Source organism: Capra hircus, chromosome 26 (assembly GCF_001704415.2).
Source record: "Capra hircus breed San Clemente chromosome 26, ASM170441v1, whole genome shotgun sequence".
NCBI lineage: Eukaryota > Metazoa > Chordata > Mammalia > Artiodactyla > Bovidae > Capra > Capra hircus.
Window position 1 is genome coordinate 35,363,790 of NC_030833.1, and position 22,271 is coordinate 35,386,060.

A 22,271-nucleotide genomic window follows, 5' to 3' on the forward strand; every position below is an offset into this window, starting at 1 on the left:
CCCATTTTGAATGCAGAACACGCGCACATGCCCACCTACCATGTCCTTTTCTAGTTTTCTCACTCACTGGGAGAAGGCCTCTTCCAGAAAACTCCTCTCCCAGATCAATCAGCGCTTCCTTCACGGCTTCATACCCATGCAAGACCACGAGGGGCTTCATGCCAAAATACACAGTGAACACAGGGCCGTAGACTTTTGAGAGCTGGGAATGGAGATGCATGTAATAGCAAAAGAAGTCAATATTTGATAATACATTGTGCCTGATGCAGAATGTGTTATCATCCTACAATTATGCTTTTCTTCTGCCACATACAGCCTAAATATTCCTGAATTCAGTACCTAAGCATGATGGTGGTTGTTACAGCTTCCACTAATGGATGAACTGCAATGCCAAGTAATTGGTACACATGACAGTTAATCCTCATATCAACACCTTCAGCAAGTTTATTTGCTCCACTTATAAATAAGGAAACCATGGTCAAGGAATTCCATTTCATTCCAGTGTCCAGAGTTACTATATACAGAGGATTGAAATTTCAATCTTGCTTGTTCAATTTCTGATCCTTGAACAATATATGATTCCGCAAAGCCCACCTTTAAACCAACACCCAGCTGACTGCTTCAGAGTTACATGTAGAGTTCTTCCCATGAGAATTCTCATTCTCCAGTCCTGTGATGAATGCTACAATTATTTTTTGAAGGATAGTTGACTTATAGTACTGTTATAAAACTACAGTACTAGTTTCAAGATTACAACAAACTGATTCAGTTTTATATATATGTATGTGTGTGTACATATATATGTATATATATTTGTATATATACATATCATACAACATATATCATATGTGTATATATAATTCAGTTTCACATATGTATAAATACATATACATACACACATACATATATATAATATATACAATACATAAATATAAAACATGTTATTTTTTCAAATTCTATTCCATTATAGGCCATTGCAGAATACTGAATATGCTACAATTCTATATTTTAAAAAATAAATTCAAATAGTTCTAACGCCCAGCCGAGTCTGAGATCCACTGGTGTCGCTAACACAGAAAGAGAAGAAGCATTGCAGAGGCAGTGCCAGGACATGCAGCACCTTATGGAAGAACATCATCTTCCATCCTGCAGCATTCACAGGGTACAGACGTAAGCTTCCTGCAGAATCCAAACGAGTTCTGCTGCTGCCAGTTGGACCCTGACTGATGACTTCTTTCTTTCACTCACTCATGCTGGTCTTGAACACAGAGCTATTTCCTTCATACCAAGCCCAACGTGCTTCTTCAGAAAAGTTCTGTTTTCATAGAATTGACCATCTGAACAAAATACACAGCTTATATAGTGTACGTCTTCTGCAAGCAACTTGTATTATTGCCAAACACTTCATTTACCAATTTACCTTCAGCCCCAGGCTATGAAATACTGAAGGGAAGCAGTACTTTAACTTTTGACACCGTATTATTTTGATTGCTCCATTCAAAGAGCCAAGTGCTCCTCTACATACAAAACACATTATTTTGTTTCTCTATGACAGTGACACAGCTAAAAAAAAAGAAGAAATATCAAAGTTTATGTATATATATATATTATTATTTTAGTTTGGCTTAATTTGCTTACTGTTTGCAAGACACTGGAGGAGCTTAAAGTCTACTTACATTACTTAAGGATTTGCTGATGTTCTTAACATCTAACTGTAAGATGTTTCCAAGAATCGGGAGAGGAGTGGGGCCCGGTGGGAGCTTCCCTTTCCCAGAGCTCTGTTTCCAGAGTGAGAGGAGAAGCAGGCAGGAGAGACAGAGCACCAGGACCACAACCAGATCCATTGGCGCCTTCTCTTCTTATTCAGACGACTGTCAGCATGAAGTCTAAAGCTTTTATAATAGTCTCTGTTAATTCAACCTTGGCCTCTCCCATATAAACAGGCCAATCAGTTATACCCACTTTGCACTCTATTATGAGTAAACTTTAGCCCAGTGATAAAAATCAAAACAAACTGTCCTTTAGTCTTGTTTTCTCTGTGTCCAGTGACCACTCTGGAGATTCTGGTTTGATCACAGTAGACGGTGTTGCAGTTATAATTTTACAAAGTGGTTTCATTATGCAGCCAAGATTGAGAACCACTGAAATAAAAATCTAACGACAAAAAGGTTTTAAAATTCTCGATTCAAATCAATGACCGGCTGGGAATGTATCCCTTTGAGGACAATCACTGTAATAGATACCCTCTTTATTTAAAAAGAATGCTCTATCTAATGCTAGGATATTTTGTCCTTGAAGGTGAAAGACTTCAAAGTATTTGAATGCATTATACTAATGTTGCACTTGTGGCTGTATACTCACTAAATTGTGTCCAACTCTTTGTGCCCCATGGACTATAGCCTGACAGGCTCCTCTGTCCATGGGATTTCCCAGACAAGAATACTGAAGTGGGTTGTATTTTCCTTCTCCAGGGGATCTTCCTGACCCAAGAATTGAACCTGCCTCTCCTACATTGGCAAGTGGATTCTTTACCATGGAGCTAGCACAGAAACCCAACATTACAGTTACCTATTCAAGAGAGTTCCAGAAAAACATCTATTTCTGCTTTATTGACTATACCAATGCCTTCGACAGTATGGATCACAATAAAATGTGGAAAATTCTGAAAGAGATGGGACCACCTGACCTGCCTCTTGAGAAACCTATATGCAGGTCAGGAAGCAACACTTAGAACTGGACATGGAACAACAGACTGGTTCCAAATGGGAAAAGGAGTACGTCAAGGCTGTATATTGTCACCCTGCTTATTTAACTTCTATGCAGAGTACATCATGAGAAACTCTGGGTTGGAAGAAGCACAAGCTGGAATCAAGATTGCTGGGAGAAATCTCAATAACCTCAGTTATGCAGATGACACCACCCTTATGGCAGAAAGTGAAGAGGAGCTAAAAAGCCTCTTGATGAAAGTGAAAGAGGAGAGTGAAAAAGTTGGCTTAAGGCTCAACATTCAGAAAACAAAGATCATGGCATCTGGTCCCATCACTTCATGGCAAATAGATGGGGAAACAGTGGAAACAGTGGCTGACTTTATTTTTCTGGGCTCCAAAATCACTACAGATGGTGATTGCAGCCATGAAATTAAAAGACGCTTACTCCTTGGAAGGAAAGTTATGACCAACCTAGAGAGCATATTCAAAAGCAGAGACATTACCTTGCCAAGAAAGGTCCATCTAGTCAAGGCTATGGTTTTTCCAGTGGTCATGTATGGCTGTAAGAGTTGGACTGTGAAGAAAGCTGAGTGCCGAAGAATTGATGCTTTTTAACTCTGGTGTTGGAGAAGACTCTTGAGAGTCCCTTGGACTACAAGGAGATCCAACCAGTCCATTCTAAAGAAGATCAGTCCTGGGTGTTCTTTGGAAGGAATGATGCTGAAGCTGAAACTCCAATACTTTGGCCACCTCATGCGAAGAGTTGACTCATTGGAAAAGACTTTGATGCTGGGAGGATTGGGGGCAGGAGGAGAAGGGGACGACAGAAGATGAGATGGCTGGATGGCATCACCGACTCAATGGACATGAGTTTGAGTGAACTCTGGGAGTTGGTGATGGATAGGGAGGCCTGGCGTGCTGCGATTTATGGGGTCACAAAGAGTTAGACATGACTGAGCGACTGAACTGAACTGATCAACTAAACAACAACAATGCAATAAAGTTTGTACAGTAGCAAACCAAAACTTTAGAAAACCTGATTGATATAAGAATCATAACATTGCAATTAAGACATGGCAGTTGTTAGGACTGCAGACCAAGAGACATAGATTCATTAAGCAACTGAATCAACTTTCACCAGACTACAAAACGTTAGAGGCTTATAAAGGCAAAACTCACAACATTCCTTGAATTGTCAAGAATCATAGTTGGAGATGGCAAGTAAGAGTTCCTGTTAAGTAAGCAATGATCGGGATTCAAAATTGTTGCACTGTTAAAAGGGGAGACCTTGAGAACATAACACTACAATTGTCAGGTGTTGCTCTGAGTAGGGCTTATCCTGTCCTTGGGTCTTGTACAGGTCAAAGAAACATCAAATTCTCAGAGGTGCAAAGATAAGCTTGAGATTAGATCCTCAGTAGCCTCCTATCTTCATTTTTGTATGTCTGAACTGTGATTACTCCATTATAATTTCAGTTTGTCATCAAGAGCAAGAAAGAGAGATTTTACACAGAACAACAGTGTGCATTCATTGGAGGATCAGAGGCATGGACTTCATTAAACAGACCCGCAGCACAGAACCACCAGTACACACAGACCCAAACAGGAGATGAGAGTTAGGGTCATGAAGATCTAAAAATCACTGGAAGGATAAACATCACTAGATCACTAATGGCAGTGTTTTACAATCACATGTTCTACAAAGATATCATATATGTTTAAATGGATTAGCGCAGTTATGTCTAAGATCTTTTAGTAGGGAGAAGTAAATTTTTGTCAAGAACTAATTAGAAAATGTTTTATCCCTCATGTTTGTATAGATTCATGTTTTATTTACCATGTAAGAGTAGATTTTCACACTTATGATATCTCTTTACTCTTTCAATTACCTTTGCCTGACATGGACAGAAAAACCATAGCCTTGACTAGACGGACCTGTGTTGACAAAGTAATGTCTCTGCTTTTTAATATGCTGCTAGGTTGGTCATAACTTTCCTTCCAAGGAGCAAGCATCTTTTAATTTCATGGCTGCAATCACTATCTGCAGTGATTTTGGAGCCCAGAAAAATAAGTCAGCCACTGTTTCCCCACAAGCAACCATTCAGTTCACCAGGGTCACCACATACTCTGTATGAACCTTGATTCAATATTTTGTGACTCATCCCAGTCAATAAATTTCCAAATATATTTATTTGGTTAATAATTACTAAACTGATTGACTAAAATGGGTGTCAGGAAAGTTTAGTTTTGTAACCTGTAAACTTGATTGAGTCTAACACTCTGAGTAGCTCTTATTTACAACAAAGAGAAGCAGTAATTCACTGTCTAACTTCAGTTCAGTTCAGTCGCTCAGTCGTGTCCGACTCTTTGCAACCCCATGAATCACAGCACACCAGGCCTCCCTGTCCATCACCAACTCCTGGAGTTCACTCAGACTCATGTCCATCGAGTCAATGATGCCATCCAGCCATCTCATCCTCTGTCGTCCCCTTCTCCTCCTGCCCCCAATCCCTCCCAGCATCAAAGTCTTTTCCAGTGAGTCAACTCTTCACATAAGGTGGCCAAAGTACTGGAGTTTCAGCTTTAGCATCATTCCTTCCAAAGAAATCCCAGGGCTGATCTCCTTCAGAATAGACTAGTTGGATCTCCTTGCAGTCCAAGGGACTCTCAAGAGTCTTCTCCAACACCAGAGTTAAAAAGCATCAATTCTTCGGTGCTCAGCCTTCTTCACAGTCCAACTTTTACATCCATACGTGACTACTGGAAAAACTTACGTAGCTCTAAATTCTAAAATTCTAAAAAAACTGAACAGATTATTGTGGATGAAATCAATTTGGTCACTTCCTTTAGAGCTGCCCTTTTATTCCTTGAGAGATGAGTGTGTCTGCTTTGATCCATTTTCCTTCTGTTAAAGCTCACTGCTTTTTATAGAGTGAAAGAGTCAAAGATAATTTAAAGATTGAAGGAATCTCTGAGATCAGTTAGTCCAATCTTTCTTTCTTCCGATCAGCAATTTAGTGACAGTGGATAAGGAGTTCTCACTGCATTAGTACAAGGCCTTGGGTTAGCATCCTAGTTTTCCAACTCCCAGTTCAGTGACATCACACATCAGTAGCATTCTTGTTGCTGTCCAAATGATCAGGAGCGCATCAACATTAAGCTCTCCACTATCATAAAGCAATACAAACTTCAGGCTGACTAGAATTGTGGATTTGGATTATTCTTTTTAACTAATACAATTTATTTTTAATTGAAGCATATAGTTAATTTCAATATTATATATTTCAGGTGTACAACATAGTGATTCAGTATTTTTACAAATTATGTTCCATTGAATGTTATTAAAAGATCATTGCCATAACTGCCTGTGCTTTACAATATAGTCTTATTGCTTATCTATTTTATACAGAGTAGTTAGTATCACTTAATATCATATCCTGGAGAAGGCAATGGCACCCACTCCAGTACTCTTGCCTGGCAAATCCCATGGACGGAGGAACCTGGTAGGCTGCAGTCCATGGGGTCGCTAGGAGTCGGACACGACTGAGCGACTTCACTTTCACTTTTCACTTTCATGCACTGGAGAAGGAAATGGCAACCCGCTCCAGTGTTCTTGCCTGGAGAATATCAGGGACAGGGGAGCCTGGTGGGCTGCCATCTCTGGGGTCGCACAGAGTTGGACACGACTGAAACAACTTAGCAGCAACAGCAGCAGCAATATCATATCCCTAACTTGCCACTCCTCTTCCTTCTCCTCTTTGGTAACCAGTAGTTTGTTTTCTATATCTCTGAGTCTGTTTCTGCTTTGTATATATACTCATTTGTATAATTTTTTAGATTTCACATACAAGTGATATTATACAGTATTTTTCTCTTATTTCAGTAAGCATAATATTCCCTAGGAACATTCACTTTGCTTCAATTGGCAGAATTGCATTCTTTTCACGGCTGAGTAATATTCCACTGTGTTTGCAGCACATCTTCTTTATCCATTTGTCTGTTGATGGACACTTGGCTTGCTTATACTGAAAGGCTGGTGCTGAACCACAAAAGACACTGGGATTCTTGGCCTCTGGAGGAAAAGAATTCAATCCAGGGCCAGAGACGAGGCTTGATCACTCAGAGCTTTTGTATAATAAAGTTTTATTAAAGTATAAAAGAGGTAGAGAAAGCTTCTGACATAGACATCAGAAGGGGGCAGAAAGACTGCCCCCTCACTAGTGTTAGCAATGGAGTTATATACTTTTAATTAGTTATTACAGAGAATCAAAAGAATGTCTGGACCTACTCCCATAATTTATATTTTAAGATAACAGGATTAGCCAGAAGGTTTTTTTTTCCAGAAACTATCCTCAAGCAGGATACATTATTGTTACATAATCCTAAGGAATGTAGAGGAAAAAAAGTTTGTCCTTTCCTCCTCCTTGAGAATTCCAGATCACTCTCTCCTTGGGGACCCCTGGACTTCTTATCAACTTGCCTAAGAATTGACTCAATACCTTGACTTGTAAGTAATGCTGCTATGAACATTGAAGTGGAGGTATCTCTTTGAATTAGTGTTTTCGTTTTCCTTAGCTATACACCCAGGAGTGGAATTGCTGGATCATATGGTAGTTCTATTTTTAGTTTTTTGAGACAACTCCTTATTGTTTTCTACAGTGGCTGCACCAATTTACATTCCCACCAAGAGTATACAAGAGTTCTCTTTTCTCCTCATCCTCTCCAACATTTGTTATTTGTGGCCTTTTTGATGACAGCCATTCTGAGGTGTGAAGTGATTTCTGTGGTTTTGATTTGCATTTTTTCTCATGATTAGCAATGTTGAACATCTTTTCATGTGCCTAGTAGTCATCAATATGTCTTTCTTAAAAAAGTCTATTCAGATCTTCTGCCATTTTTAATAGAGTTGCTTGCTTGACATTGAGTTGCATGAGTCGTTTATGTATTTTGGACATTAAACCCATTAAATGTATTATTTGTAAATATTTTCTCTTATTCTAAAGGTTGTCTTTTTGTTGACTTCCTCTGCTGTACAGTTTTTAATTTTAATTAAGTTCCATTTATTTTTGCTTTTATTTCTTTTGCCTTAAGAGACCAATCCAAAAGAAATTATTGCTACAATTTATGTCAAAGAGTGTTCCATGCTTTCTTCTAGGAGTTTCATGGTTTCTGATCTTACATTTAGGTCTTTCATCCATTTGAGGTTTCTTTTGTTTATGGTGTGAGTAAATGCTCTAATTTCATTTTTTACATATAGCACTGTTTTCCCAGCACCACTTATTGAAAAGACCTTCTTTTCACTTTTGTAAACTCTTGCCTCCTTTGTCATAGATTAACTGACCACATGTGCTTGAGTTTATTTCTGAGCTCTCTATTCTGTTCCATTGCTCTGTCTGTGCTTACACCAGTACCATGCTATTTTGATTAGTGTAGCCTTGTAGTACGGTTTGAAGTCTGGGAGAGTGATACCTCTGGCTTTATTCTTTTTTTTTTTTTTTTTTGGCTTTATTCTCAAGACTGCTTTGGCAGTCCATGGTCTTTCATAGTTCTACATGAAGCTTAGGATTGTTACAGTTTTGTGAAAAATGTCAAGGGTATTTTGATAAGTGAAGTCACTCAGTTGTGTCCAACTCTTTGCGACCCCATGGACTATAGCCTACCAGGCTCCTCCATCCATGGAATTTTCTGGCAAGAGTACAGGAATGGATTGCCATTTCCTTCTCCAGAGGATCTTCCCAACCCAGGGATCGAACCTACCATGTGTCCTGCATTGCAGGCAGACAGTTTACTGTCTGAGCCACCAGGGAGGCCTGGTATTTTGATATGGACTGCATTAAATCCAGAGATTGCTTTGGGTGGTATGAACATTTTAACAATATTTTCTGCTGGTCCAATAGCTTCATAGTATAGTGTGAGATCAGGAAGTAGAATGCCTCTGACTTTGTTCTTCTTTCTCAGGATTGCTTTGGCTATTCAGGCCTTTTTTAGTCACTCAGTCACGTCTGACTCTTTTGTGATCCCATGGACTGCAGCACTCTGGGCTTCCTCATCCACCACCAGCTCCCAGGGCTTGCTCAAACCCATACTTCATGTAGGCTGTTTTTGCTTGCATACAAATTTTAGCATGGCTTCCCTATTTCTGTAGAAAATGTAATTGGAATTTTGATAGGGACTGCAATGAGACAGCTTCAGATAGTTATGGATATTTTAACAATTCTAATGTTTCTGATCTATGAACACAAGATATCTGTTTGTGTCTTCTTCACTTTCTCCTAACCAAGTCTTTTACTTCTGATTGTACAGATCTTTCACTTCCACCATTAAATTTATTCCTATGTATGTTATTGTTTTTTATGCTATTGTGAATGACATAATTTTCCCTATTTCTTTGTCAGACGTTTCACTGTTAGTGTAAAGAGATGCAACTATTTCTTTTGTTGATTTTATATCCTGCAACTTTACTGAATTCATTGATTAGCTCTGAGAGTATTTTGAGTCTGGGAGTTTCTATATGTAAAGTGATATCACTTGCAAATAACACCACCACCTCACAGCAATACACTGTTCTGTATTTTTCTATATATTTGGCCTTTACAAAATGTCCTTTTCCTCCTTATACTGTCATGTTGTTGTTTATGGTGCTTTCATTGCAGATTAAATAATGCCCCCTAGCATTTCTTGTAAAGCAGTTTGAGTGGTAAGGAATGTTCTCAGCTTTGTTTTGGGGGGAATGTTTTAGCTCTTATTTTTTTAAAGACTGTATTGATGAGTATAGGTTCTTGGTTGGTGGGGGGTTTTTTCTTTCATTTCTTGGAATCTATTTTCTCATTCTCTTCTGGAAGGGTTCTGCAATCTTCTGGTAGTACTGAAAGGGCGCCCTTGTCTGTGACAAATAGCTTTCTCCTGCTGCTTTCAAAATTCGTTCATAATTAACTTTTGACAATTTGATTATATAGTGTCTCAGTGTAGATTCCTTTTTATTTTAGGTTCTTTTATAAGTCCAGTATACTTCCATCCACTTCCTTTTCAGATGTAGGAAGTTTTCTGCCACTGTTACTTTGAATAAGCTTTCTAGTCCTTTCCCTTTCTCTTCCTTTTCTAGGACTTCTACTCTTAATATATTGGTCATTTCACAATGTTCCATACATCTTTTAGGCTTTCTTTTCTTTTTCCTCTTCTTTCTTCTCATTCTCCTGATTTAATAATTTCCAGTGACATATATTTGAGTTAACTGACCATTTCTTCTGCCTGATCTAGTCTGTTCTGAACCCTCTAATGATGTCCTGTTTGATGCCTTTACATTGTCTATTTTTTTCTTGAAATTTCTGCTTCATTTCTTTATTGTTCTCATGAACCCAGTAATGATGTTTATGACTATTGCTTTGAATTATCTTTCACTTAAATCATGTAATTCCTGTTATTTCATTTTCCTTGACTCTGCATTGCTTTCTGACTTTAGACAAACAGTCACACTCATTGTCTTCATTGACTAGTCTTATGCAGGAGAACCTCACCAATCAGTTCACTCAAAGATTGTGAAGGTCTCTAAAATTTTCTGGCTAGTCCAGCCTACTTCTTCTGTTCTGTTCATTGCCCATTATCAAGAGTATGCTGAGTCCTGTCAGTGTTCTAAAATAAGCAACACAGAAGCCAGTTCCTCATGAAACTGCTCCCAAAATTGTGAATGGAAGGCTAGATGTGAATGCCAACTCCCTTGCTCCTCAGAGAGAATCTGGGAGCTGGGGATGGGGGTGGGGTTTCATGCTCAATTATATGGCACTTTGCAGAGGTTCATAAGAAAGACCCTGATGCTGGGAAAGATTGAGGGCAAGAGGAGAAGGGGATGATAGAGGATGAGATGGTTGGATGACATCACTGACTCAATGGACATGAGTTTGGGTAAACTCTGGGAGTTGGTGATGGACAGGCGGGCCTGGCATGCTGCGGTTCATGGGGTTGCAAAGAGTTGGACACAACTGAGCAACTGAACTGAACTGAAGAGGTTGATAGTTATGGCGAGAGTGTATTTCTGCTGTTCTTTCTGGCTTTGGTGTAACTAGATTCACATCTACTAAGGTAGAGAAATCTTTCAACTAGGTTCTGGATTTTTTTTACAAAGAGAATTGATCCATGTGCTGCTCTGAATCAATGTGGCCATTGAGGGAAGGAAAGTTCCGAGTTTCCTATTATGGCAGGTTACTAATGATATACCCTCTTGGGTGAGTTTCAGCAGATTGCATACTTAAAGAATTGACCATTTTCAATTAATTTATCAAGTCTGTGGACATAATACTTCCTTTATTATGCTTTCAATATCCATGACATCAAAGAGATGGCCCTTCTTTAAAAAACAACTTGTGATATTTGTGTCCTCTCTTTTTGGAAGGAGACTGGTTAAAGTACTTTCTTGTACACAATCTCAATGATTTCTGTTTTGATTGTCAATTGTGGTTCACTATGTCTTATTTTAAACTGAATTCTCACTATCGCTGATCTTAATATTCCCTACATATGAAGCTGCTCTTGAAAACAATATCTCTCACTTTTAAAACCAAACCTCAAATAACTGTAGACAAAGTGCATCCAAGGGAGATTTTCTGGTCTCATTCCCTCTGTCCTTCTCTGTGCATATCATTATAAGGAGCAGCATGACATCTTTGCCTTTTTTTCCTTTCTTACTTGCAATATGCACAAAAGAAGGAAAACCTGAGGAGTGGCTCATCAAATTCTTTATTAGAAATATACACTGGAGAAATAGGTCTCATTGGCATACACTAATCATCTTGCTCTACTTTGCACTGACTACATGATACTATGTACATAGTACTAGTTAATATTAGAGACATATTAGGATGTGTGATGACCAATACAAATGTTACAGGATATGAAGAATAGCAGGTATGTTTCTGTGGTGAAACTGTGCAGCAAATGAGAAGGGATCAGAGAATGTATTCTTGGGAAATATTAACAGGACACTGGTGAATGATGCCCCCGAGGAGAGGGAGTTGAAGACAACATCACTGAGGAAGCTGGATGACCTAACATTCTTCACACAGGAATAAAGCAAAGCTGATAAGGAGGCAGCATAGTAGCTATCCCAGTAACAGCTGGCGTGGCGTCAATGTCCTTTGGGTCAACCACAGATTTCAAGGTAAATTTTTGCAAAATTGTGGTCAGGAATAAAAACAGCTCCATGCAGGCCAGCCCTTCTCCCACACAAATCCGTTTTCATGAAAATAAGAAACATAGAGAGTACATATTCCTTGAACACCCTGTTTCTGGCTGTCAGAAAGAGACCATGCAGTAACTTTTTGATGAATGTTCGAATGGATGGAGAGAAGGCAGATCGCTAGAGAGATAGGTGGACAAAGGGTAGATACACATGCTATCCATCTAACACCTAATCTTAACAGGTATCCTTCTTTCAGCAGATATTTACTGAGTATCAGCACTATATCACATGCTTCATTAAGTATATTATAACTCCAATTTGACATTTTCAAGTTTCCATCAACTTTTTCTAGAAATATTCATACATTGGTTGTATTTTTGTTCCTAGTGTGATGGTCCAATATCTTCCTTTTCATTCTTCAAAGCCTCTCTTCTCTGCTGTAAGTATACTGAATCTACGTTAATCTTGTAAGATTTAAAGTTTTATAACACAGAGTTTCTTTAGTCTAAGATGCACTTCTCTAATATTTTCAGAATGTAGTTTAAACTTTATTTCTGAATTTGAAAGAACTGGGTCACTGCTCCAAAGCTCCAGTAATCTAGCCCAATGATGAGGATGTATCATGGGAAGGGAAGGTGTAGGGGCACTGGGATTGCTGTACCTCAACATGGACAAAAAGCATTTTGACCAGGCCCAGAGTAGGTACTATGGAAGTTCCAAAGGATGCCCAAAGGCACCTTGTCCTCTGAAGTGAAGTGAAGTAAAGTCTCTCATTCGTGTCCGACTCTTGGTGACCCCATGGACTGTAGCCCACAAGGCTCCTCAATCCACGGAATTTTCTAGGCAAGAGTGCTGGAGTGGGTTGCCATTTTCTTCTCCAGGGGATCTTCCCGACCCAGGGATCAAAGCCGGGTCTCCTAGATTGCAGGTAGACACTTTATCCTCTGAGCCACCAAAGAATCCCTAAAGTAATGAAGAAAATGAATGTGTGTTACCTGCTGAGAAAGCCATGAAATAGTTGCTCTTCCTAAAGTTGCCATTCTCATCCAGGAACGGGCCAGGGTCCAATGTCTCTGGGTTGGGGAATTCTTTGCCATCATGCAGCACAGAAGTCAGTGATATTAATGTATCTGTGCCCTGGAAAGAACAGATGAAAATAAACTAACCTATGAAGAAGTCACAGAGCTAGAAGAACTGCTGAAAATCATTTAGTCCAATCTTAGAATCAATAGAGGACTAATCTTGGGTTGAAAGAAGGGTAGTGGCATTTTCAATCAGACAGAACAAGTAATAAACCAGGATAAGTTTAAGACTAATGGCAGTGATGCTGCTAAAGTGGACTTCAAAGGCATCTGAAATACTCAGTACATGGGTCTGAGAACTTATGAATCCAATCTGCTTATTACCACATTTGGACGCTGGTGTCTGACCCCACTAGCTAATTTTTTTTTATCATTTCAATTTTCACTCATTTCATATGTGGATTATGTCTCTACTATGTTTGGAATGTCTCAAATTATCTATTTGTATGGCTTTTGTAAATAGGTATTTGATCTAATATAAAATAACCTATTCAATGATAATAAAGTAAATACAATAATAAATATTATTGTTTACCATTGCCAAGCAGATTGTTTGTCTTTATTTAAAAATACAGTGTCAGACTTTATTACAGATTAATCCCAGATTTGAAACACAGGAATGATGGTAAAATTAGAATAGTCATGTCACAGCAATTCAACATAGGATCATTACTTTAAGCAAGTTTTATCTATTAATGCTATAACTATTGGTTAAACTGTGAAGCATGATATAAAACCGCACAGTACCATGCAATTTTTTATTAATTAAACGTGCAAAAAAGGACCTGTGTCATGGAGTAATCTGGCAGATACTACTTTATCATGTGAACAACACTGCATAACCAATAATGGGATAACTCACATATGTGCCTGCACCTCCCCAATGAATTTCAGTGGGAAGCACAAAGCACTCATATACTTAAAGTTGTAATTGGAATCTATGTCCAGAAAACAATCACATAAAACCAGCCTGAGGAATATCTTACGTGATTACTAAACTGAACTCTACAAAGTTAAAGGTACTAAAAGAAAACAAATAGTACAAAGAGAACTGATAATAAGAGAGAAATGGAGAACAGGGAAAATATAACCAAGCTATAGGTTTGTTTCTGAGCTGGACATTGATTTACCAAAAGAAAAAAAAAAGTACAAAGTTTATTCCATGAAAACTGGGAAATTTTCAATATAGGCTGTCCATTAGATAATACTATTCTATCAATGATTACTCTTAACTATAATTGCTATTATTCCTCTGTATACAAACATCACTGTTTTGAACTATACATACTGAAGTAGGGAAGTGTAAATGAGTAGATGGGTAAACTGATAAATGAATATTTGTGGAAAATTTTTACACATTAAGGTATGGGGAAGTCATTTTAGCTTACACATGATTTAACTTGAATTTTATGTTAAATAAAACTGTCTGTGGCCTATCAAACATACACACTAATTAATTATTAAAGAAAATGTGAATCGAACAGAAATAATGTCCATGTTAAAAATAAAGATTAAATGCCTCCTTTCTGGGACACTAATGTTGAAACTCTTGCAACAAGAAGACTCCTCTCTTAGGTGCCAAGGCCATACCAACTCTCTGTGCATATGTTGATAATGTTTTTTTGAAACCTTATAAGAATGTATCTCTGGCTTCCTGATGTTCTTTGTTCTGACAAGGTATACAACTGTGTGGATAAACCATACCTATCCAGAGCAGTTCCTCAGAGTTATCTGAGAGGTTGTCTTCTGCGCTATAGTCCTCAGTTTGGCTCAAATAAAACTCTTTTCTGTTCCTCTTACAGATTGTTTATTGATTATTTCTCAACACTGCAAAAGCAAGTAAATATACAAATTCACGTATAACATACATATGAACATGTTTTTAATGTTCTATGTTTAAAAAATAATTAATGCAAACTTGGGGAAATCTTCTATCCCCTAATGTTATCATATGAAATATCTACAACCCTTTATTATTATCTTGTATATATTTATATAAGAAATACATAAAATTTTTCTTTAAGATACCAACAAAAGATACAAAATCCAGTATTTTCAACAAATGTTGCTCAAATAATTACATATTTCATAGAGAAACAAGGGAGCATAAACATTACTCAGCATCATAAGTAAAAATTACCTGCATGGATCATTGTCTAAATGTAAGCACTAAATTTTGAAGCTTTAGAAATAGATAAGGGTGAATCTTTCAGTCTGTGCTGGAAAATGTTCTTTATATAAACTAAAAAGAAAAAAAATTTAACAAATCAATCTCACAGCATTGCAAAACATTCTTTTAGACAGTCTTACATACTAACAAATATCAACCCATGTACAAATATAGCCTTTGTACAGACAATGACAAAACATTTAAAATGGAAAGTAATCAAGGAAGAATAATATTTTGTGATACATGGGAATTCTATGCAATCTAAGTTTCTTCTTCCATAAAGACTTGTAATGTAGCCCTTTTTGTTTGTTTAATATGTCCTTGACTGCTTCCAAGCTATAATAGCAGAAGTGTATGAAAACATACAAAAAGCATCAGACACTTCAAGGCTTCAAATTCTGAAATACTTACACTCTGGAATAATACAGAAAAAGTTTACCAACTCCTGTCTTAGACCATTCTCTCCAGTTAGTTCAATAGCTCCAGCCTTGGATAAAACTAATCACTCATCTAATTCATAAAAACATGTAACAGAATCAGCCTCCCAATATTCTCATTGGAAAAGACCCTGATGATGGAAAAGACTGAAGGCAAAAGAGAATGGGTGGCAGAGAATGAGATGGTTAGATAGCAACACCAACTTAACGGACACGAATTCAAGAAAATTGGAAGACAGTGGAAGACACAGGAGCTTGGCATGCTATAGTCCATGGGATTGCAGAGTCAGGCATGTCTTAGCAATTGAACAACAAAGCCCAATATTTATGTTTCTACACTGGAAGGGTCATGCAGAAGGGAATGGTCATCCCCAGTATATACTTGGGAATAGATGTATGACAATATAATGGTTATTTCCAAATATAGTGGATGTGTGAGATGGGCCATTCCATTTTGATTTTTAGTACATTGTTTCTCATATACTTAGAAATAAGAGGAGAAACCAGTTTGATTAATGACTACCTTAGAGCCCAACGTTACAAAAGAAAAGTATTCTCTCAGCATGTCCTTTGGTTAAAAAAAAAAAAAAAAGTGGACTTGAAGTACTAACTCTTGTATCAAATTTGTGATTACTGAGACAAATCCCATAATCTCTTTGTAAAATCATCAATTCTGTCTTCTCCAAAGATTGGTATTAGTACTTGTACCTTACACCAATCTCATTACACTATCAGCTGACTTTTCAACAGAAATTCTTCAAGCTAGAAGAAAGCAGCATGATACACTCAAATTTTCTTAACGTGATGAAAAGAAAGAACCCACATCCAAAAATACTCTACCAGATTTATAAAGACTCAAAAATTTCACAGATAAGCAAAGGCTATACAATTTCAGCACCACCAAACCAGCTTTACAAGAAATAGCAGAGATTTTTCTAAGGAAAAGGGAAAGGCCACAACTAGAAACAGGAAAATTACAATGGAAAAAGCTCACTGCCAAAGGCAAACATACAGTAAAGTTATTTTTTAAAGTGCTGAATTTACAGAGAAGCCATAATTGAGAACTGCAATAAGATACACGTAAATGATTAAAACCCCTAGTTAGTTAGTTAGTTCAGTCACTCAGTCGTGTCCGACTCTTTGCGACCCCATGAATCGCAGCACGCCAGGCCTCCCTGTCCATCACCAGCTCCCAGAGTTCACTCAGACTCACATCCATCGAGTCAGTGATGCCACCCAGCCATCCCATCCTCTGTCGTCCCCTTCTCCTCCTGCCCACAATCCCTCCCAGCATCAGAGTCCTTTCCAATGAGTCAACTCTTCAAATGAGGTGGCCAAAGTACTGGAGTTTCAGCTTTAGCATCATTCCTTCCAAAGAAATCCCAGGGCTGATCTCCTTCAGCATGGACTGGTTGGATCTCTTTGCAGTCCAAGGGACTCTCAAGAGTCTTCTCCAACACCACAGCTCAAAAGCATCAATTCTTCGGTGCTCAGCCTTCTTCACAGTCCAACTCTCACATCGATACACAACCACAAGAAAAACCATAGCCTTGACTAGACCGACCTTAGTCGGCAAAGTAATATCTCTGTTTTTGAATATGCTATCTAGGTTGGTCATCACTTTTCTTCCAAGGAGTAAGCGTCTTTTAATTTCATGGTTGCAGTCACCATCTGCAGTGATTTTGGAGCCCCCAAAAATAGACCCCTAGATGTCATTACTATTTGCCAGAATGATAGGCCTGGGCCCTGAAGTGACTCTCAGACATGTCTTTGAGGCTGTACATATAAAAACTGTCCAATTAAATGATAACAAATATCACTGTTTCATGACCCATAAGGATCATTCCCATCATGTCCAGTTGCTATAGAAAAGATATTGTTCTCTAACTCTTTTAGGAAATGACTCAAAATTATCCTTTGTGATTTCTGAATTGAACACAAACCTCAGGATAGAGCATTATTAAAGCACATTTACACCCACACTGTGTGTACCATCATGGGACAATCATATGACACACATGACAATCACAGATACACATAAGCCCCCCTGGCTGGCTGTGCTTCACACCATCCCCGCCCCCCCACATCTGAAGACTGACAACCACCACCCATAGGAAAGATGTGGCTGCCCCGAAATGTTGCCAAGGGCATCACCGGAGAGAGAGAGAAGACTGCTAAGGTCAGAGTTAACAGAACACAGAATCACCCACCTGTTAGGGACCAAACGATGGTCTCTAGGACCTGAGTCATGTATGCCAGAAAGAGACAGGATATGCGCTCATCCTGCCTGGCCAATCATGTAACGCCAGCTACTCCTGTAACTGAGACAAAGAACTGCCTGTATATAAGCCGCCATACTCCTTTGTTCGTGGCTCTTGTCAGATTCCCTTGTGTGGGATGAGACTTGGGCCCTAGCGCGCTAGGAATAAACAAACTCCCTTCTTGCATTTGCAATACTGTGGTGGACTTGCTCTCTTGGTCGGTTCGGAGATACGGGCTCGGAGCATAACATCTGGGGGCTCATCCAGGATCTCCGTCCCGCCGGGGAGGACAACTCTCCTGGTAGAAGGGAGTAACCTCGTTAGGAGATAAGAGCTCTGAGCACCGGTGCTAACGTTGCAGAAACCCAGATTAAGTCCGGGGCCTAGTATCTTACCTGGGAGTCATCTGGCTGTAAAGTGCAGAGGCAAGTCAGCGTAAGGCCGGGGCCTAGTTTCGTGCTGGGGAGGCAGCTGGCTCTGGTACTGGATTAAGTCAGCGTAAGGCCGGGGCCTGGTTTCGTGCTGGGGAGGCAGCTGGCTCTGTGAACATCCTGCAGGTAGGATTGAGGGCATTGTCGGTGGCCACCTTGTGTTTGTTATCTGTTTGTCTATTTGTGGTGTCTGCGCTGCTCTTTGTGTGCTCTGTTGGCTCCCAGTGTACTTTTCTGTGATCATGGGACAAACAACTTCTACTGCTTTATCTCTTATGATTAACCACTTCTCTGATTTCAAGTCTAGAGCTCAGAATCTTTCATTACTGGTAAAGAAGAGCAAACCGGTGACTTTCTGTTCTGTCGAGTGGCCCACCTTTGACGTCGGATGGCCACAAGAGGGAACCTTCAATCCCCAAATTATCCAGGCAGTTAAAGAGAGGGTGCTTACTCCTAGTCCTGCCGGGCACCCAGATCAGACTCCCTACATTCTGGTCTGGCAGGATCTAGTGAGGAACCCGCCAGAATGGCTTAAACCCTTTGTTCTCGCTCCTCCTAAACCTCCCCGTCCCTCTTCCCCAGCTCCAACCTCACCAAGCCCACAGGTGTTAGTAATGAAGGCGTCCAAAGAAAAAGAAGAAAAAAAGGATGAAAATCGACCAAAGCCGGTATTCCAGGAATCTTCTCTGTATCCTAATCTGATAGATCTGGAGACCGAATTGTTCCCACCCCCGTATGCGGATCCACATCTGCCCCTGCTTTCACAGGTTTCATCGGGAGAAGCCAGGAGGAGAACTGAGCCTTCAGCTCATCCCAGAGAAGGGGGCCCCGCCCAGGGAACTCAGGGAAAAACAAGAGAAATGGCCAATGTAGCGGAAGAAGACCCAGAAGTCCCCTCCTCCACTGTTCACGCGTTTCCGGTCTGGGCGGGACCAGCCAGAGAGGGTGGAGAGCGGACATATCAGTATTGGCCCTTTTCCACTAGTGATTTGTACAGTTGGAAAACCCAGACTCCCTCCTTCTCTGAAAAACTGCAGGGTCTTATTGATCTGTTAGAGTCTATCCTTTTTACTCATAATCCCACTTGGGATGATTGTCAGCAACTGTTACAGGTGCTTTTCACTACAGAAGAGCGAGAGCGGATCCTGTCAGAAGCTCGAAAGAATGTGCCAGGGGTGGATGGGAGGCCCACAATACAGCCTAACCTCATTGAGGAGGGGTTCCCCTTAGTGCAACCCAACTGGGACTTCGAACGCGCTGAAGGTAGGGAGCGTCTCCAGGTATACCGTCAGACTCTTATGGCCGGCCTTAGAGCAGCCGCCAGAAAGCCAACTAATTTGGCCAAAATAAATTCAGTGAGGCAGGAACCAAATGAGAGCCCAGCAGCCTTCCTTGAAAGGATAATGGAATCTTTTAGACAGTATACCCCTATGGACCCACAGGCAGATGAGTCACGAGCGGCAGTTATGTTAGCATTTGTAAATCAAGCAGCCCCCGATATTAGAAAAAATTACAAAAGATAGAGAGGTTAAATGAACAATCCTTGCAAGATCTAATGAGGGCAGCCGAGAGAGTTTTTAATCATAGAGAGACCCCAGAAGAGAGAGAGGACGGCATTAGAAGAGAAGAAAGAGAATTTAGAGCTGAAGAAAACCGTAAAAATCAAAAAGAGCTGGCCCAGATATTTTTTGCTGGGGTTGAAAACAAAACAGGTTCCAGAAAGGGAAAAAATTGGACTCAAAAACTGAACAAAAAATGACAAGGCGTAAGCTTGAGAAAAACCAATGTGCGTTTTGTAAAGAGTTTGGACATTGGAAAGATAAATGCCCCAAGAAAAATCTAAAAGAGGAGCCCAAGAACCCCCAAAACGAGACTCCCTCTCCAGACAGTCATATCCTCTACGCGGGTGAGGATAGCGACTAGGGGGGTCAGGGCTCGAAGCCCCTCCCTGAGTCCTGGGTAACTATAAATGTGGAGGGGAAACCGGTTGGCTTCATGGTGGACACGGGAGCCCAATACTCAGTCTTAAACCAAAAAGATGGACCCATGTCTAAGAAAAGTAGCTGGGTGCAGAGAGCAACCGGGACTAAACGATATGGATGGACTACAAAACAGCATGTGAACTTGGGGGCCCACCAGGTGACCCATTCTTTTCTGGTGATACCTGAGTGTCCAGCGCCCTTGTTGGGAAGGGATTTACTGTCTAAAGTAAGTGCCCAAATTCATTTCCACCACGGACAAGTGTCGGTTTTAGATGGGACCAGGCCTCCTCTTCAGGTCTTGTCTCTGGCATTAAAAGATGAATACAGACTCTACTTGCCAGAGGCCCCAGCGACAATAAGCCCCGAAGTACAACCATGGGTTCAAAGATACCCTCAGGCCTGGGCTGAAACTGCAGGAATGGGACTAGCCAAACAGAGGCCCCCTATCACTGTGGAACTGAAAGCCAGTGCTTCCCCGGTCAGGGTACGACAGTATCCCATGAGTCAGGAGGCTCGACAAGGAATTACTCCTCATACACAACGCCTCATAGATGCTGGGATCCTGAAAAGGTGCCGGTCCCCATGGAACACTCCCCTGTTGCCTGTGAAAAAGCCTGGGGGAACTGATTTTAGACCGGTTCAAGATCTACGAGAAGTCAACAAACGGGTGAATGATATTCATCCTATGGTTCCTAACCCTTATACATTGCTAAGCAACTTGCCTCCAAACTACATTTGGTACACTGTTTTAGATTTAAAAGATGCCTTTTTTAGTTTGCCTCTTGCCCCCGCAAGCCAAGAGATCTTTGCCTTCGAATGGCAGGAAGACGGTGGTCAGACCCCTGTGCAGCTGACATGGACTCGCTTACCACAGGGTTTCAAAAACTCGCCCACGTTATTTAATGAGGCCCTGGACAAAGACCTCCATGAGTATCGGGTTGAACACCCTACCATTGTTTTATTACAATATGTTGATGACCTTATGCTGGCGGCGGCTACAGAAAAAGAGTGCCAAGAGGCAACAGGTGACCTTCTCCAAACCTTGGGGACTTTAGGTTACTGGGCTAGTGCCAAAAAGGCCCAGATTGCCAAGCAAGAGGTTACATACCTCGGTTATAAGATAAAACAGGGCCAGAGGTGGCTAACACAGGCTATGAAAGAAACCATCCTCCAGATCCCTGAGCCGGCTAACCCTAGACAAGTGAGAGAATTTCTGGGAACGGTGGGATATTGCCGGTTATGGATCTTGGGGTTTGCAGAAAAGGCCAGGCCCCTATATGAGGGGACAAAAGAAAACAAGGACTGGAAATGGACTAAGCCAATGAAAGAGGCCTTCCAAGAGCTCAGGCGAGCCTTGCTAGAGGCTCCTGCCCTTGCCCTCCCTGATCCATCTAAGCCTTTCCAATTATTTGTAGATGAAAAGCGGGGGATAAGAAAAGGGGTACTAACACAGAGATGGGGAACATGGAAGCGACCTGTAGCTTACCTTTCCAAGAGACTGGACTCAGTGGCAGCCGGATGGCCACTTTGCCTCCGTATCATTGCGGCCACCGCGCTCTTAGTCCACGATGCTGATAAACTGACTTATGGACAGAGACTCTTGGTCTACACTCCTCATGCCATAGAGAGAGTTTTAAAGCAACCCCCAGGTAAATGGATTTCTAATGCCCACTTGACGCACTACCAGGCCTTGCTACTTGACACCCCACGGATTCATTTCCAAACGCCCTGCACTCTAAATCTGGCCACTCTTTTGCCCAATCCGGGGGAAATAGCCCCCTCCATGATTGTGATGAGATACTGGCCGGGGTAACAGCAATGCGAAAGGACTTAACCGTTACTCCACTGGATAACAGTGAGCTAAGATGGTTCACAGATGGCAGCAGTTATATAAAAGATGGACAGAGACGGGCGGGAGCTGCAGTAGTAGATGACTCTGGACGATATGGGCAGAGGCCCTTCCCCCAGATACCTCAGCACAAAAGGCAGAGTTAATTGCCCTGATTCAAGCATTAGAGAGAGCCAAAA

At 40.5% G+C, this 22,271-nt stretch overlaps 1 protein-coding gene across 2 annotated transcripts in view; it reads right to left on the reverse strand.

Moving 5' to 3' along the window:
• Window positions 1-17,819, reverse strand: part of LOC102185056 (cytochrome P450 2C9) — a 45,015-nt gene extending 27,196 nt beyond the window's left edge. Inside the window, exons 1-5 of one of the 2 annotated variants that reach the window (XM_018041337.1) lie at window positions 17,780-17,819; window positions 15,103-15,204; window positions 14,667-14,789; window positions 12,876-13,017; window positions 40-202 (exon numbers count right to left, since the gene is read on the reverse strand). In XM_018041337.1, coding sequence (XP_017896826.1) covers window positions 40-202; window positions 12,876-12,980 — 268 coding nt within the window. In that variant the 5' untranslated portion in view covers window positions 12,981-13,017; window positions 14,667-14,789; window positions 15,103-15,204; window positions 17,780-17,819. Of the gene's footprint in view, window positions 1-39; window positions 203-1,676; window positions 1,852-12,875; window positions 13,018-14,666; window positions 14,790-15,102; window positions 15,205-17,779 lie in introns of those variants that run through there. The other variant, XM_005698248.3, reaches the window with a different exon arrangement.